The sequence below is a fragment of the Cicer arietinum genome, chromosome 4, assembly GCF_000331145.2.
Source record: "Cicer arietinum cultivar CDC Frontier isolate Library 1 chromosome 4, Cicar.CDCFrontier_v2.0, whole genome shotgun sequence".
In the NCBI taxonomy this organism is placed as follows: Eukaryota; Viridiplantae; Streptophyta; class Magnoliopsida; order Fabales; family Fabaceae; genus Cicer; species Cicer arietinum.
Genome location: NC_021163.2, coordinates 60,200,159 through 60,217,821, shown reverse-complemented (window position 1 = coordinate 60,217,821; position 17,663 = coordinate 60,200,159). Strand labels below are relative to the sequence as shown.

Sequence of the window (17,663 nt, the reverse complement as noted above, 5' to 3'; positions counted from 1 at the left end):
ATATATATAATTAAAACAATTGGATTGTTGCTTTGCGTATCAAACTGGAAATGTTCTCTGAAGTTCTATGCATTTTGTCACATGCGATTTGAGGCAGCACAACTTAGTTGATCACGGAAGTTCCATTTTTATTTATTTATATATTTTAAATAAATATTAAAGATGGATAAACAGTCACGTTATTTTTACTGTGGCTACTTTCTAGAAAATTGAATTTATTTTTGTCTTTGAATGTCCTACAATCAAAGGATCACAACAATCAATAAATTAGCACCATGAATAAAAAAATAATAATTTAACTGTGTTTATATCGTTATATTCAATATCTTATTTTAAATTTAAAATTTCATATTTGTGTGTGAGGTATTAGTTAATATAATTATTAACATTCAGTTTTACAATTAAAAAGAAAATAATACCATTGAGCCAACATCAACATTTCGACTTTAGTAATAAAAATTGGAGAGTAACGATTTCTTGACCGTGGTGCTTTTCTAACAGAATGAAATCCATTTACTTTTTTAAGCCACACTAAGCTAAAGGTTATGCTTGTTTTCCATTGGCTGTATCCAAGGGTGTAGTTTTGGGACAAGATCAAACTCGTTTGGGGACTTTTTCTTAAGTTTTATGGTTATGTTTATCTTTATATTTTGTGACAAAATAGTAAAAAATAACGGGAAATTTGCATTTGTTTTCCTTGAATTCCCATCAAATGATACTACAGAGTTTGAAATAGAATATTTAGATAGTCAAATTTTTAAATTTTTTATTTATAAATAAAAAATATAATATTGTATCATATATAAAAAAATTAAATTGAAAGTTCATCAAAACATATTTACGATCAAACTTTATTACAGAGAGATGATAGATTATATTTTGGCTGAATTTTTAATAATTAAAAATTAGGTAAAATAAATTTTAGTCCATAGACACATATTAATATAGATGATGTAACAAAAATAGATGGACAAATAACATGATACTTTAACATATTAGACTTAAACATACATTTAGACAATAACCCAACAATCATAATTCTACTCATAAAATACCGATTATAAAATTCAAAATTACAAAAACACACACCACAATATTTGTATTAATCAACATATCTATTAACATATGTCATGTCAGATCTAGTTGAAATTCATCACAATCGATCAATATATATCAAATTACAATTATGCTATAGACTTATATAAATTGGTTTTCACAATTTTATCACAATTAATAATTATTCATTTTATTTTTTATTTTTTTTAACATAAATATTTTTTTTTATAAAATTTATCTACCTCCTTACATTCAATCAAATTTATATGTAAAAGTTTTTTCAAAATCATATGTTGAGATTGTTTAAGTGATTTGGTGGGGAAAAGAGATGAAAGAAGTAAAGATACTACGTTCACAAATAAGATAGGAATAATAGAAGAATAGAGAGAGAAATGTTAGTGAAATTAACTATTGAATTTTGCGTTTTATGACGAAATTATAACTCTTAAACAAATTAAAAGTAATAGTATTTTTTAATTGCATCATCTAGTTTTAAAAAAACATTCACTTCATCTATACTCACTAAAAAAATTATCTCAAACATCTTTTTTTACCACACTTACATCTATTCCTGTCATATACTATATGACACAACTTAAGTTTTCGATATAATTTGTAAAGATATGATCATATATCTAGTAATTGCAATTTTAAAATGTATGATAATGTTCTTAGTGGTACAACAGGAGTGTTAACTTTTCTAGTAATTAAGGGCGGTAAGTGCAGAATGAAAATTAGAGAATATGTTAGTGTCATTTAAGAACATTTCAGGAGAGGTAAATGTATTTTTACTGTATATGAGAATAAACAACAACATTTGTCTGATGAAGATATTTAAAAGAACCAAAATTCATTGAAAAATCCAACTCCAAACCTGCTGTGTATTGAATAGAATCACTGGATTGAGAATATGAAATATCTACAATCCCAATCCAATATCAATACACCAGCACAAGTTCACATACATACTGATTGCGTTCATGACTCAAAAAATTTACAAGGAGTCCTAGCTTTCATCTGTTTTGATGAGTCGTAAAACAAATATTGTTATCAGTGCCGTTTCCATACAGAATATTGTTGCCTCCTGCCAGAATACACAATCCTTCTAATCTTTCTGAAACTGCCAAGCAAACACCTGGAAATTGTCGATGGATTAATCTTGTTTTGAGCTCTAGTTTTTCTCACAAGTGCCAGTGGTGTGTATGCGAACAACTCTCCAACAAAGCCTGTTAACTTGTTCTTTCCAACATGCTTTTCTTCAATGTGATGCTTGATCTCTTCATTCTGTGATGCCTCCTCATCAGAACCAATGCCATCATCATCATCATCGCAATTTTCTCTCTGTTCAATGTCATTTGATTGTGACGACCTGTAAAATTTATTATTATACCATCTGGCTAGTGTGAGGACTTGTTTAAGAACAATACTATATGCACATGCATGAGATATTTATCGATATCTTGTGCATATCAAAATTTCTATTAAGAAAATATTGATTGCTGATATAATTAGTCATATTGAATTTAAAATTAATATAATTTTTTGCTAAAAAAAATGTCAATCTAAATCTTTTCAAATTAATCCTCAGGCTTGCAAGTATTTTCAGAATAGTCCCTATCGTCATAAATCAGTTAGTTTCTTAAAGTGTCTCTTTGTCAAGGTGTTCACATGCATCTTTTTCAGTGAAACGTCTTGAAGGTGCTCATCGATGCACTAAGTTTTTTATCTGCTATTTTGTTCAGTAGTTGCTCCCTTTTTTCTCAAAATAACTTTAAAAAGTCCAAAATGGACTAAATTGGTATATACATAACAAGTGCATCTGCACATTACTTAATAATCATTGTTACAGAATGTAGATGCAAAGATTTTGCAATCTGTGATAACATTGAATTACAGGGTGAGGAAAAGTCAAATACTCAAGGACCAAACTCATAGATCCTTTGAATATTCTCTGCGTAATGTAATCACATAGGATTTTAAATATTCTTTGACCAATGACAAGTGCATCTGCACATTACTTAATAATCATTGTTACAGAATGTAGATGCAAAGATTTTGCAATCTGTGATAACATTGAATTACAGGGTGAGGAAAAATCAAATACTCAAGGACCAAACTCATAGATCCTTTGAATATTCTCTGTGTAATGTAATCACATAGGATTTTAAATATTCTTTGACCAATGACAGTGTTTAATGTAATTATCCAACATATGATAAATATATGATATTTCATAACTGCATAAATGAAGATTTGTGGAGATACAGCTTATTTATATCTCATTTGTTCTTTTTGACAATTTTTCTAACATACATGGACTTCATAAACAAAGCCACAGGAAATACTCTACTAAAGCAACCTGGCAAATAGCAAGTGGATCTCCTGAATCATGCAGGCAAGAGCTTGATATTTATAGTTAACTAGATGCTAACCCGCGGGTATATTTTAATTTATTTAATTTAAGTGAATTTTTTAAAAAATCAATATGAAGTTTTATGTCCCAGTTGTCAAATGATTATTGATATAGTAGTTATATCAATAATATATATTCAATTTTATCAATGTAATTTATAGAAGAGAAGTACCATTGTCAGACGAATGTTGTTAGCAAACACGCCCAACAATAAAAGGCGCATATAAATAGTCGAAATATATTTTAAGGGTAAACAAGAGAGACATATGTACTCCCAATTCAGAAGAAGTTGAAGAAACTTCTCATGTTATTAAGTTCAATATTATATATTCTGCAAAGATGTATACAATTGCTAGCAAATAAGTAGATGACAGGTAGAGGCGAAAATATGAAATTGATTAATGCAGACAAAAAAAAATGTATTGAGTAGTAATGTGAAATTAATGTGAAAGATGTTGGACAAACTTTATGAAATAATAATGTAAGATTAATTTAGAAAATTTTGAGTAGTCGTTATGAAATAATATTTAAATAGGAGATATAGTATAAGATAGTCTATGGTGTATAGAATTTGTGGAAAAGCTATTTAGAAACTGAGTAGAGGAAACTCTCTAAAATTTGTGGGAAATATTTGCATATGTGGAATAAATAGTATGAGGTGTCAGCAGAGTCTGTTTTAAATATATATAATAGATATAAGAGATCATTCAAAAACTCGTACCTCCTGTGTTGTTTCAAATGGAAAACTCTTTTCTTTGACCGCTTTCTTTGAACACCGCAGTTGTTTGACATATGGCGGATGAAATGAAGCTATGCATAACAAAGCAACAATTATTGTGACAATAGACTTCAAGATAGAGCACAATATAGAGATTATGCTAAAGGAGAAGTAGTTCTAATAACGATGGTATGCACAGTTCTTGTCTATGATAACTGATAAGATATGAGAACAACAGAAAAACAAAATCAACTGATCTTCAAGTTTCCTTTCCCATACACTGGTTACAGAAAGCAACCAGGAAACTTCACAGCTCAAAGATTATACCCAAGCAACCAACTAGTTTAGAATTGTGATTTGTAAGTACTTCTGCAATGCTAGGAATATTATATTCTACCCTGATCAAAGTCACAAAATTACAACCAATTTTTATTTCTCAAAAACATTGGTTGCATACAATACCAATATATCTTCTTCCCCTCATGAAGGCTTAGATCAAGCAGGATGTTACAAAAGGTAAAAGTTTCAAACCTGGTCACCATCCTTGACGCCATAATTTCTAAGATAATCCTCCTCTATAATTAGCTTTTTTCCATCATAGCATAAGCAAAACTGCCCCCAGACATGTGGCCTTCACAATCCAAAATCAAACATAAATATATATCTATACTAGATTACAACTATGTAATCAGACAACTGACAACAGAAATCTAGAAATCATAGAAATATTAGGAACTACAGAATATAAATCTAACATCCCACTTCTGATCTCTGAGTTAAAACAAAGCAAATAAATTTAGAGTGGGCTAGAATGGAATATAGTTTGGATATTTTAACTGTGAAATGGATTGAAAGATATGTTTCATCTCAATTTGTTCAAATATTGGAGAGAGATTTCATTTACAAGTAATTTCAACAACTTAAGGAGAACAAGAGGTCAGAAAGACACAATCTCTTCATGAAGAAAAATTGAACAAGAAAAACAAAACTACTTTGAAAAAGAAGTTCGTACATAAAATGATTAATTTCATTTCATCAATCCATCATATTGCAATTTCCATTTTGTTCAATCCCAATATATGAAGTACTTAAAACAACAAGAATACCAAACAGGATACTGACACCGAAACACCGGTAATAATTTTAAAAAATAGAAGTAGAAATCACACGTGGAGGTGTCAGACACCGACATGTGTCAAACACTGCACACACATTCAATATCAAGTGTTGGTGTTACATATATCTTCATTTGCAAATCCAAACATAGCCAAGCCAATAATATATCTATGAACTTAACCATTATGAATTATATGATATAACAATCCCCCAAAAAAAAACATAGTGAGTTAGCAAAGACCATGAAATTTTGCCTGGACCCTTTTGAGGCATGTGACTAAATACAGCTTCCACTGCATCCTTAAGTTCCGCAATAGTTGCTGCCTTCGGAACTTGAATATCTGTAAAGCGCCATTAGAGCAATGAATAATAATACAACAACCAAGCTTTATTCTACTAAGTGTGTGTTTGTTTCGGCAGTGACTAAAATTCATTTAAGTTAAAAAGCGAATTGAATGCTACAAATTAGAATCAACTTTGGAGGCAAAATCAATTACATCCATAGCGTCCCAAACATGGATCAAAGGACACCACAATATTCTATCATATCTATGTCTAAACAACAGCAACGATTATAATTATAATAATAAAAATAAAGGAAAAATGGAGGAGTGAATATGTTAATATTACCGAAGGAAGAACCGTCTAATTTGAGAACAGAGAGCCTTAAAGGTAGTGAAGGAAGCTTATCGTACAACGAAAAACTCTTCCTAGAAAATATAGAAGAAACTGAAGAAGAAGAAGAAAATTGCGTGGTTTTCTTCTTGGCGTTGGGCACTATCAGCGACAAAGTAGTATCCGCCATAGCAGCTCAGAGAAATTGGGGGAAGAGTTCACGTTTGCGTGAGTAAGCGAGTTAGGTAGTTTTTATTGATAAAGATCAAATTCCATCGGTAAAATTAATTAACAATTAATGCGACTTTACTAAGTAATAAATTATGTTTCTCAATTTAAAAAAAGAATAATTAATAGGAATAAGAAAGGGGAGAGATTATTCTTGGAGGAGAACAACACGCATAGTTATTTCTAATTCCCACACTTATTTCTTGCTTGCTTAAGCACAAAGAAGAGAAAAAGCTTTCTGAGACAAAACAAACTAACAAGGATCAGTCGTGCTTAGACTAAACCGTCAACGGTCACTTTTTACTTTTTTTTTTATTCGGGTTTGGGCTTTCTTACTCGGGCCTATCCTTTAATAGCTGAAAATTTTACTACATGCCCTCACATTTAACCTTTACCCCATACATGCAACGAAATGACTTTTTTGCTCTCTTATAAATTTTAAAATTTGTATTTTTTTTTTTTTAATTTTATCGAAAAACTTTTTTTAAATTCTCTTGTACGCAACATATATTTCGAAAAACTTTTTTCAAGTTTTCCGTTAAAGAAGTTACACTCTGGAAAACTTTTTTTAAGTTTTCCAGTAGTATACATTTTTAAGCTTCTCTAACAGAAAAAAAAAAAAAAATTCCGATAAAAACTTTATGAACCAGAAAACTTTAAAAAAAATTTTCGATAAATTTTAATTTAAGTTGTTAAAATAGTAAAGAAAATCAAGGGTATATTTGACATTTTTAAAAATATAAAGGTATAGGTATAAATGTGGAGGTATAGAGTTTTTTTTCTCACCTCCTCAAACATATTTTCAATTTTTGTTTTTTCTGTCTAAAAAATATACTTTTAAATGTAGGTGTAGTTTTTCTGAACCATCCTTTGGAAACTTAAATATTGTTCTTTTCAATACAAAAATTATATTATGGTTCTATTTTTAGTTCTTTAACAATTACCCTAAAAGCATTTGACACTTGTTAGCAATACCTATTAAATAATTATAAAGATTTTCTATTTACTCTCCTTTTGAAAAAATCTACAAAATAGTTTCAATTCTCATTCAGAATATTCTCTCATTTTTTAAACATGTATATATCAATGTTTTTAAAAATAAGACTGGAGATCAAATCATGGTTCAATTGGTTCAACCACAGCTGAACCAAATGACTAATACATAAATATTTTTAAAATAGAGGGAAAAAATGGTTAAAACAATTATGTCTGAACTTCATTTCAAGCCAAATGGTTAAAACAATTATGTCTGAACTTCATTTCAAGCCAAATTGATCTGGTTTTAAGAGAGTAAGAATCAACTGCACAATTCTTAAAACACTTGTATAAGTTTTCAATTTTAAAATGCTTAAATTTTTCTTTCAAAAAATCAAATCTAGGATTTTTATTTTACTAATTTATAAAACATAAGCATATGCATTTTAGAAGTGAAAAACATTTTCAGCTAACAGCTTAGTATGAACTAAGTCCAGACATGCACAAGTGAAAAACAATCTTCTATCATCCATTGTTTAATAACTAAGAAACCTTCTGTATGTATTATCTTTTGAACAGGTATTTGGAAACCATAAAGAAAGAGAGTGCAAGGAGAGGATAATGAAATAAATTGATAAATTATTTGCCCTAAAAATACAGTGTTTGTTAACAATTTCAAAGATTCACAATTTGCAAAGGGTGAACATACTACAACATCAACAAAGGTTTCATTACACTAAAAGCCATGACAGCAAGACTAGACTGCTTCCTAAGATAATGTTTGTGTCAACCTGTATGTATTCAACAAAACTTCCTAAACATTGAGATTAATCGACCGCATGTTCCACAGAACCGAGTTTGATTCAGATTCTTCTCAATTTTCGAAGCATCCATGATAACCGCATTGAAATGACTGAATCAAATGGCTTTTCCTCATCAAAAAAACTTCATGTTAATCTAGTTGAGCAAGTTATTTGCCAATGAGCTTGAAGTAAGCATATAAAGCAGATCCAGCGAAACCGAGAAATTGTCCAATTACATTCCACTGAAATCAAATCAACACACGTTCTATAATCAGTAAAAGAAACATACACTCAAATGACAACACCAGAACACAGTCAGGACAAGAGCAAAGAATACTCACAAAATCAAATGGTAGCCCACCAAAAATTATCCAGCCAAAGCCAATAGTAAATAGATCCTAGACATCAATACAGAATAATAATCAGAATTCGAGCAAACAAAATGGACAGCAATTATGACATCAATTCAAAACGCAATAAATCCTAAGTGCATTATTTAAGCAAGGTAAAACAACTGGAAGAGAACGAACCTTCAGATTACCACAAATTGTCTGTGTCAGAGCTGAATTAAGAGTTGTGTTCAGAAATATACTGTAATTCAAGAAGAATGCCAGTATGCATGAAAAAAGCAAAATAACCTGCCCAAGAAAAAAGGAACAGAAAAATCAGACTAATCATTAAACCACTAAAAAGACAGGTTTAGGGGGTTATGAATTATGAGGTTAAACCCTATGTTCCATACATACATATACATATATACTGTATAACAATATGTAATAAACAAATGAAATACACTAGTAATTACATTATTGCCTACTGCTGTTCCAAAGAGTAGTAAAGCCTCTAACCCTATAGTAGTCTCACATTGAACAAGTAAAAGAGTTAGAGGGAAGCTTCTCACTATATATGTCGAACTCTTTTTGCATTACAATATCCTATTTGTTCAACAAGGGCATATTAAAAGGATTGAGGCTGCAGAAGTATTTTCTTTCAAATTCCCAATAACTCTTTTTTTTAAACTACCAGGGAAGGTCCAATTACAAATACTACTACTTATCGAAGAAGAAAGGCTAAACAGAACGTACGATAAAACCAGGTGAGAAGAGATAAGGAAAATTAATTGTCATCTTCAAGTCTCCACGAATAAATGTCCAGATGAGTAAAACTGGCCCACAAAGGATACCTATAATACAATAGATAAGCAATTCAAGTCAGAATCCCTATTACACTAAAAAAAAGGTAATAAATTTCAATAGGCCGCGAAACAATCTATCAGCTTACCATTGCACCACATAAGGCCAAAGCTATTAAGACCACTGGTTTTTCCTGAGAAAAATACATTATCTCAAATAAATAAGAAAGTGAAGGTTTACAAGGAAACAAGGATAAAATTTCCACTTTATATGAAAGAGAGTGAGAGAATAGGAATACTACCGATGCGGGCTATGGTAGCAAGATATATTGCTGTGGTGATGTTTGCCATGAAAACAACGGCGTAACCGTAAGCATCAAAAGATAAATCTCGTGCTCCCGCAACAAACGCACCAAAGACGATCAAGCCGACACTGATAACAGCCTTATAAATTTCAGTTAAATGAAGGAATCAGGAAGATGCTTATTGAAAAAGCAATATGAACTTTAACTTCACTGTGTTATAAGTGCCAAGGGGGGAATAACACAAAGGATGGTGAACTAGTTATATTATTCATGATGCAAATGATCAACTTCTTCTTTTAGAAGTTCATGCAAGGGAAGCATCACCCAAGAGTTAGTTTCCAATGTACCATGTGCAAATTACCTAAAATCATACTGGTTTTTTTTATCTATTTCTCAATACAACAACAACAACCAACAAAGTTTTTTCTCGTTAGATTGAGCCAACTACATAGATCAAATGGCGAGATTAAGTCCTACAAATGAATATTCCCCCATTTCCAGACAAACAAATGAAGTAAGTTTGTTTTTGATAGGTCTTTAGGAATGATACAATTCCAATGTAAGTTGAAGATGCATAAGAAAAACAATATACAAAGAGACATCATCTTACACATGCCAAAGAGTAAACTTCATCAAACTTGTTGGAAATTTTGCACAATAATTATCATTTATGCAAGTTTCTCAACAAGAATGACTAACAAAAGATAACAAGTAAATATCTTGAGTTTCTCCATAATTCCAATTACAGGAAGCAATTTACCTGAAAACGACAGAGCGTGTATACCTCTGCCCCACCAAAACTAACTCTACAAGCATTGTAAATACCACTGTGGTCCTCCTCAAAGTTGTATACATTGGAACATTTACTCCACGAACAGACTCCATGACGACTAGCTAAGGAGAAGTACAAGGGTGAATAAAAAAATAGTTAAAAAGGAAAATAAATTCTTAAGAACTTGTCCTTGTGGAAGAGGGTGGAGGAAATATGGTATACCATGTAAAGTAAATAAGCTCCAGCCAAAGGAAGAGTGTGCCTCAAAGTCTTCAGCGGTACAAATTTTGTTGAATTATCTGATATAAGTAAAGAATCATTTGCTGTAAAACTAATTATCCTCCCGCGCCTCAATACATAAAGAAAAAAACACGAACAAACCATCTGCAGCAAAAAAAAGAAGCATAGAAGCCTTTTTTAAAACGAAATAGATAAAATGGATCTTCACAACAATGGGTTATTAATTTTAAGGTCCCAGTAGTCAATAGTAAAGGTAATGCAAACCATCCTAAGCTTTTATAAATTCAATATAATTCTTTCGTGCCACTTCTCAAATGCAGGCAATTATAATTCTTGTGTTGCATTGTTGCTTCCATTAAGTTAACTAATCCCTAATAACTTCTTTTGAAGAATTTCACCTCTTAAAAAGTATACACTCAGTATTAGATACAATATCAATCACACTAGTTAGTTAGAATAATTAGTTAGTTAGACTAGTTAGTTTTCTTATTGGCTATATAAGTTTTATTGTACTTCTTCATGTAACAACAATTATCTAATCATTCAATATATTTCTCTTTACTTTTCTCTCATCTATGATTTCTCTCTAGAATTGTAATACTCAACTTAACATTAAGGAGCGTCAAACCGACAATTGAGCATCAACGGAGGAAGTGAATGCATAATAGCATACCAAAAGAAAAAAAGATGCGTAAAATTACACTTTGTGACAAGAGAGTCAAGGATTCTAAAGAAAGTTATAAATCAAACAAGTATTAGTATAGTATTAGAATAGAGGAGAAAAAAAGAAAGGTGGATTATGAAGTCCTTTTGTTTACAATGTTCTTCAAGAGATGTCTGAAATTTCTAATAGAATAATGGGTACTCTCCTGCACGGGTCCATACCTGAACTGGATAGTTATTCAATATAGATGGATCCACATGGACATATATATATATACATACTTATTCAATATTGTCATGTGGTGTGTTTTTATTATTTCAAATCTCAGTATTAAATATGTTTGAATACACATCTTTGTCAAGCATACTTTGCCAACAGTCAATATTGCACACAACCTATGTAGCACAGACACTTCAAATTAAAGACATATTGTGTCTCAGACGTGTCACCGTCAGACATTGAATTCCTTTTCTAATTTTATTATAGTGTGTCAGTGTCGTGTCTGTGTGAATGCTTCACATCACATAACATATCAAACAATTCTCTAACTCCAAATAATATACAATAATTAATAACTACACTTTGGATATATAAAATTACAAGAATGAAGAAATTACGAACCTGAAGAAGTGTGATTACATTTGCAGATGGGAATTCATAAGATGAAAGAGCAGCCTTATTGAACATCACCAACAGAACTAAAATACACATAATTTAAAACATTTTATTTTTATTTTAATTTTAATTAACAATTACAAAAACATAAATAAATATGAAAAAATGAAGGTAGTTAGTTAGTTACCGGCGCAGGACATGTAAGAGATGGCGGCGTAGGCACCGCGTTTGGTCATGGCGGAGCCTTTGAAAAGCTTATCGTCGGATTGGTTTTTTTGAGGATCCGATAACGGAAGCATCGAATGGTCCGACGAATTCGACGGTTTCAGAGACATGATACGATAATGATATAATAAGAAGAGAAGAAAAAAAACGGTATAATTGTACGATAGAAAAGTTGTTGAGGTCGAAATTGAAGAGGGTGATGGTGGAAGACGTTAAAAAGAGGGTTTGAAGGATAATTCAATTTTAGAGACGGCGATTAATCAGAACTCCGAACTTGAATGACTTCGTCAACTCTCTTTCAACCTTTACTTGTCTCCTTTGTTCAAAAGGGATTTGAAGGATTAAAATAATATTCAATATTTAAATCATTCTTTTTCATTTCATTTTCTCACAAATTCACAATAAACTGCATCAACTGATTTTATTTTTCTTTTATTAAAAAAAAAAAAAAAAGAGGGGCTGTTGATAATGTAATGGTCAGGTGTATCAAATCTTATTTCGTCACGAGGGAGGGTCGACCATTAAATTGCTTTTCAAAATACTGTATAATATTATTGAATTTAGGAAAGTTGACAATAAATGTCCATGCTCGAAATGGATATGAGATTAATCTTTTTATGGAATATTTTGAAATTTACCAAAAATTCTATGATTATTATTAGATGTATGAAATGTTCTACTTTTTACATGAGATAAGCAAAAATAATTAAAATGTTTGTGCACATGAACGGTATGAAAAAATTGAATTATTTCATAAAAAATTGTGTCACTTGAGTGATAAATACAAAGTTGATCTAACCAAACGAAATGCGTTAGATGACATGAGAAAATTATACTTAAAAATTGATATCATTGCCTTGTTGAAAAGAAAGAAAAAAATTCTTTTAAGAGTCACTCACATAAAAGATTAGGAATTTTTTATTCTAATACATTAACATTTGTGTGGTCTTATGAAGACAAGAACACTTAAAGCAGTGTATACTTTATAATGTTTATTGATGACCATTTAAGAACTAATTGAGTTTACACCTTTGAAAAGTAAGATATTGCTTTGAGTGAGTTCAAGCAATTTAATATCTTAATTGAGCGTAAAACTGAGAAGAATTTAAAGTTCATTCGCATAGATAATAGAGGTGAATATTTAAAACTATTTTGACGTTTATTGTAGAAATAAAATGATTAGACACTAGAAGTCTCTACAATTGAATGATGTTTCAGATAAATGAATAGAACACTTGTAGAAATAGTTAAATGTTTGATGTTATAAGCAAAGCTTCCACAATCATTTTTGGGTGAAGTCTTCAGCATAAGTGTGTATGTTCTTAATCTTTTACCATATGTGTCATTGCAATATAAAGTAACAAAGATTATTTGATCATATAAGAATGTTTCTTATGATCATATGTGTATGATTATTTGTCCATGCTCCTAAAAATGTTAAATTTAAATGGATGGAAAAAGTAAGGAGTGTGTGCCTATTGACTACGATATTGATGGAGTTGGATTTAGGTTTTATGATCCTCTCATAAAAACCTTATTAGAAATTGTGATGTTGAGTTCATAGAAGACCAATACTTGAAAGACATTTATATGGAAGATAATTCAGTGTTCGAATATAGTAGTGATGATGTTTCTTCCGAACCTAAACTAAAATAAAAAACAGTTGAGATTATTAATCAGTAAGTAGAATTAATTAATGGTGATGGTCTGACTCGTGATGAAAACGATGAAAATTTAAATGATAAACAAATGCACTCAAATGTTGAACTTGTTGCGCATACAAAAATCACACAAAAGAAAGAAAACATTTGAAGAAGTACACTATTGAAGGTATGTTGTTGAGATTTATCATAAAATACATGTATTGGTTGAAAATACATATAACCATGATTTATTAAGAAAGTCTCAATTGAGAATTTTTTTTTTTTTTTTATAATATTTTTGTTCAACTAATTGAGGAAAAAAATTTAAAACACACAAGTTGCGACATAACTTTTAAAAAAATTTATCGCTTTAAATTGTTAGTAAAAAATTATTGGATAGATCACTTCCCTAGTAGGCGTGCACCAATTAAAAGAAGAAGAAAAATTGTGTTGATTGGACCTTAGCTCATAAGAAATTACAGGGAATTAAAATCCCTAAAGTAGAAAGAACAAGAACAGCAGTCGTCCCAAGAAAAAAGGCGAGGAGACGGCGACAACAACGTGAGAAGAAGAGTTGAGTCAAAAAAAAAAAAAAAACTTGAGAAAAAGAGTGCATATGCGATTTAGCGTGTTATTTTTACTATTTTTTTTGTATATATGTTATTTCTACTATTTTAATATGATAAATTTTAAAATATTATAAAAAGATAGTGTATTGATATTATAAATATTTTAATTAATAACTGATTTTAATTTCTTCACGTGCAATTTGCTATAATGTATTTTAAAGTTAAATAAATTAAGAATTTTTATATAATTTTATTTATTTATTTTAGTAGTTAAATAAATTGTTCCCATAATTAAAATTAAAATAATAAAAAAACATTATTTTTAAAAAACTCAAAAAATATAATTAAAAAATTTAGTGATGTTAAATCTAAAATACAGTCAAATTTATTTATAAATGACATATTATTAAACTATTGGTGATTTGACTTGATAATATTGAAATATGTTAATTTTCAAATATACTATAAAATTTTTTTTTTTAACATATTTGAGTGTTATACTGACTTTTGTAGAAATAGTCTATTATCTGGCTTCCTCTATTGGATGATGATTATTGTTCACTAATTTCCTAGGAAATTTTTTTGCTATACTAATTATTTTATATATGGAGTTTTTTTTTTAGTTCAAACAAATCTATAACTTTTTATTCTTACTTTGAAGGATATTTTACATGAAAATTTAAGGCGTCACGCATGATTATATCTTGTTACTCCTTTATTGGTGTTGCTTTGTTTGGTAATTTTCAATTCAGATTCCACAAGAAACGATAGTTTAATTAACAAGCTTCGAATATTCTCTTACACGCCATAGTCTCAACAACTCCAACCTAAAATCCATATTACTACATTTTCGAAATATTGTCTATTTTGAACCTTGTATGTATGAAACCTTGTAATTTTGCCCACAAGATATAGTAGTAGTATAATATTGCATATTGAAAAACAATTAATCAACAATGTCAAATCATACGAGTGTCACATTCACGTTCTCCCCATCACACCACTATCATTCATTACTCACACACACACACATATATATAAATTAAAAGGTGTTTCTTTGCATTCTTAATATTTTTTTAATATACAAAAATACACTTTGATCGGATAAATTTTAGAAGCTTTTAAAAAACAGTTAAGTTGAAAAAAGAAAGTTTCTACATAAAAATATTATATATTAGATTAACAAGTTATACAATACTATAAAAAAATAGTATTTATGATGATATCAAAATTTTGCCCAATAATTTTTTTTATTTAATTTTTTCATATAAATATTATTTATTAGAATTAATTAATTAAAAGTTTTGGTACATTTTTCTGTTCAATTTTGACCAAAATAATTAAATAAATTATTTTTAAAATTTAAATTTTAATTAAAATCATTAAAAAATTATTTTAAAATATACTTAAAAAATAAAACTTACAAATTTAATAATACAAAATATAATTAAACTTTTCCATAAATAACATATTATTTAATTATTAATAATTTAATTTAATAGAATTAAAATATATTAATTTTTAAATGCACCATGTTAGATTAGATATTCAAAAGATTAGATATAGAAACTAGATGGCCACCTACCCAAACTTCACTGATGATGAAGACCCCAAGTGTCCATATCGCATTGCATAACAAAACGTACATGCTTATTTAATTGAACTGAATTAGTGTGGTGCGTGCATATTCACCAACGTATAAAATAATTTTATACGAGTTTCTAATATGAATTAATTATCTTATTATACAAATATGCATTGTAATTTCTTTTAAAAAAAGTTATTACATACTTAATTTTTATTTTCATCGATTGTCAATATAAAAATTAATTTATATTGATGATTTATTATTTTTTTCTTTTAACATGACAGTTTCATATATTTCATATGCATGTCCCAAAGGAGATACATAAAAATGCAGACAAACAATATTGAATGCTATAATTTAATACGACAAGTAAGTACTAGTAATAATTTAAGACCATATCTGTCCTCCGAAAATTATCTGTTGTTGCCGGGCCCTTGTCACATGCACGTCTCATAACAAATGATCATAAAAAAAGGTGAAACATGTGTTAGAAAATTATGGATAAGGTAATCGCAATTAATTAAAACTTATATGTATTTTATTAATTATATTAATTTTTTTTTTTAAAGTTAGTGGATTTTACATGACTAATTTTAATTAATTGTGGATAATTTATGGATAATTTTTAAAAAATAATTTAAAATTTACCTAAAAAACATGAATGAATAGATCTTCTCCTTTTAGTGTATTTTAGTTTAAATCTAAATTTGTGTAGATTCTTTAGTAAATTTTTGCTGAAGTAGATGATTATCCCTAATTTTGTATCGAATTGTGCCTTTCATTATCTAAATTTTATATCAATTACGAAAATTAAAAATAATGTTTTAACAAGTATGCCTTTTATATAATTAATTTTTAGAGAAAAGAAAAAGAAAAATTATAAGTGCACTTTTATATGAAGGAAAAGTTTAACTCACTAAAGCTAAGACAATTGTCAAGACTATAAGCGTGTTTATCGTCAATGAAAAGTTTTCATATTTACAACGAAATTCGTTCACATATTTGTGAGATATAATAAGCTAAATATAAGATAAAGTTATGTTAATCAAAAGTTAATGGATTCATGACCTCTTTTTCAATACTCTTTTAGTGTTGTTACTCCTTCTTTCAAATTTTATGATATTCTCTACACTTCATTAATAAGAAATCTTAATTCAATTCATTTGGATTTAAAAAAAAAATTAAAATGCAAACTACTACAATAAAATTGAGTGTTTCTCTGATTTAAATATAAGTAAAAAAATTTAATGTATTCGATCTGAATATTAAATTAAATACATTAATTTTCGTTAATCTACTTTTAATTATATTTAAAGTAAAAAAAATATGAAAATAAATTATATAAATAATTAAATATGAACTCAGGTATAAATGATTGAGAAGAATATACCTCAGAATTAATTAAAATAATATTTGATAAAATTTTACTTCTTTTGAATTATTATCGTACTTTTTCAATAAAAAATAGGTGGAACAAACAAATCATAAAGTCGCCTAAAAATTCAATTTCTATTTTAATAGGAAAGTACACGTCACAAGTGATTTATGTAGAACATATGCAAAGGGTGATCAATTTTCAACCACCCATTTTCGGTTGCATTAATGTTTTGCTGGCGTATCATAATCTAAGTCAAAGTGGTCTCAATTCTTAGCAATTTTAATTAGTTATTGCTAATTAATTATTATTATTATTATTATTATAATGAAGAAATAATCTCAACAAAAACAAAGTAGAAAATGAAAAAAAAAATTATGTTTTTTAATTTTGCACCATTTATGGTCACAAGAGACTTTAAAAAAAATTATAAATTTGAGAAAATTATAGTTAATTTAATTAAAAAACTATTAAAAAGATATATAAGAAAAATGCACCTACATTTAAAAGAAATTATAATAATTAATGGATTTGAAATTTTGAATCTCACCATATTATTATATCATAGAAAAACAATTTGCCAAGTGCCAGCCATTCTAAGCTGTACACTC

General features: G+C 28.7%; 2 protein-coding genes across 2 annotated transcripts; both read right to left on the bottom strand.

The window, feature by feature from the left end:
• Nucleotides 1-1,828: 1,828 nt before the first annotated feature.
• Nucleotides 1,829-6,417, bottom strand: LOC101488754 (uncharacterized). Its single transcript, XM_004498689.4, has 5 exons — nt 5,934-6,417; nt 5,545-5,644; nt 4,719-4,818; nt 4,191-4,279; nt 1,829-2,425 (listed from the first exon to the last, which is right to left on the bottom strand). The coding sequence occupies exons 1-5, from the start codon at nt 6,106-6,108 to the stop codon at nt 2,107-2,109; spliced, it is 783 nt and encodes a 260-aa protein (XP_004498746.1). The 5' UTR covers nt 6,109-6,417; the 3' UTR covers nt 1,829-2,106.
• Nucleotides 6,418-7,740: 1,323 nt separating this feature from the next.
• Nucleotides 7,741-12,191, bottom strand: LOC101488421 (UDP-N-acetylglucosamine transporter UGNT1-like). The gene is made up of 10 exons (XM_004498688.4): nt 11,840-12,191; nt 11,659-11,735; nt 10,356-10,517; nt 10,122-10,255; nt 9,359-9,489; nt 9,206-9,250; nt 9,010-9,107; nt 8,455-8,562; nt 8,266-8,322; nt 7,741-8,166 (listed from the first exon to the last, which is right to left on the bottom strand). Exons 1-10 carry the CDS (start codon nt 11,985-11,987, stop codon nt 8,092-8,094), a joined length of 1,035 nt encoding a protein of 344 aa, XP_004498745.1. The 5' UTR covers nt 11,988-12,191; the 3' UTR covers nt 7,741-8,091.
• Between the last annotated feature and the right edge of the window lie 5,472 nt (nt 12,192-17,663).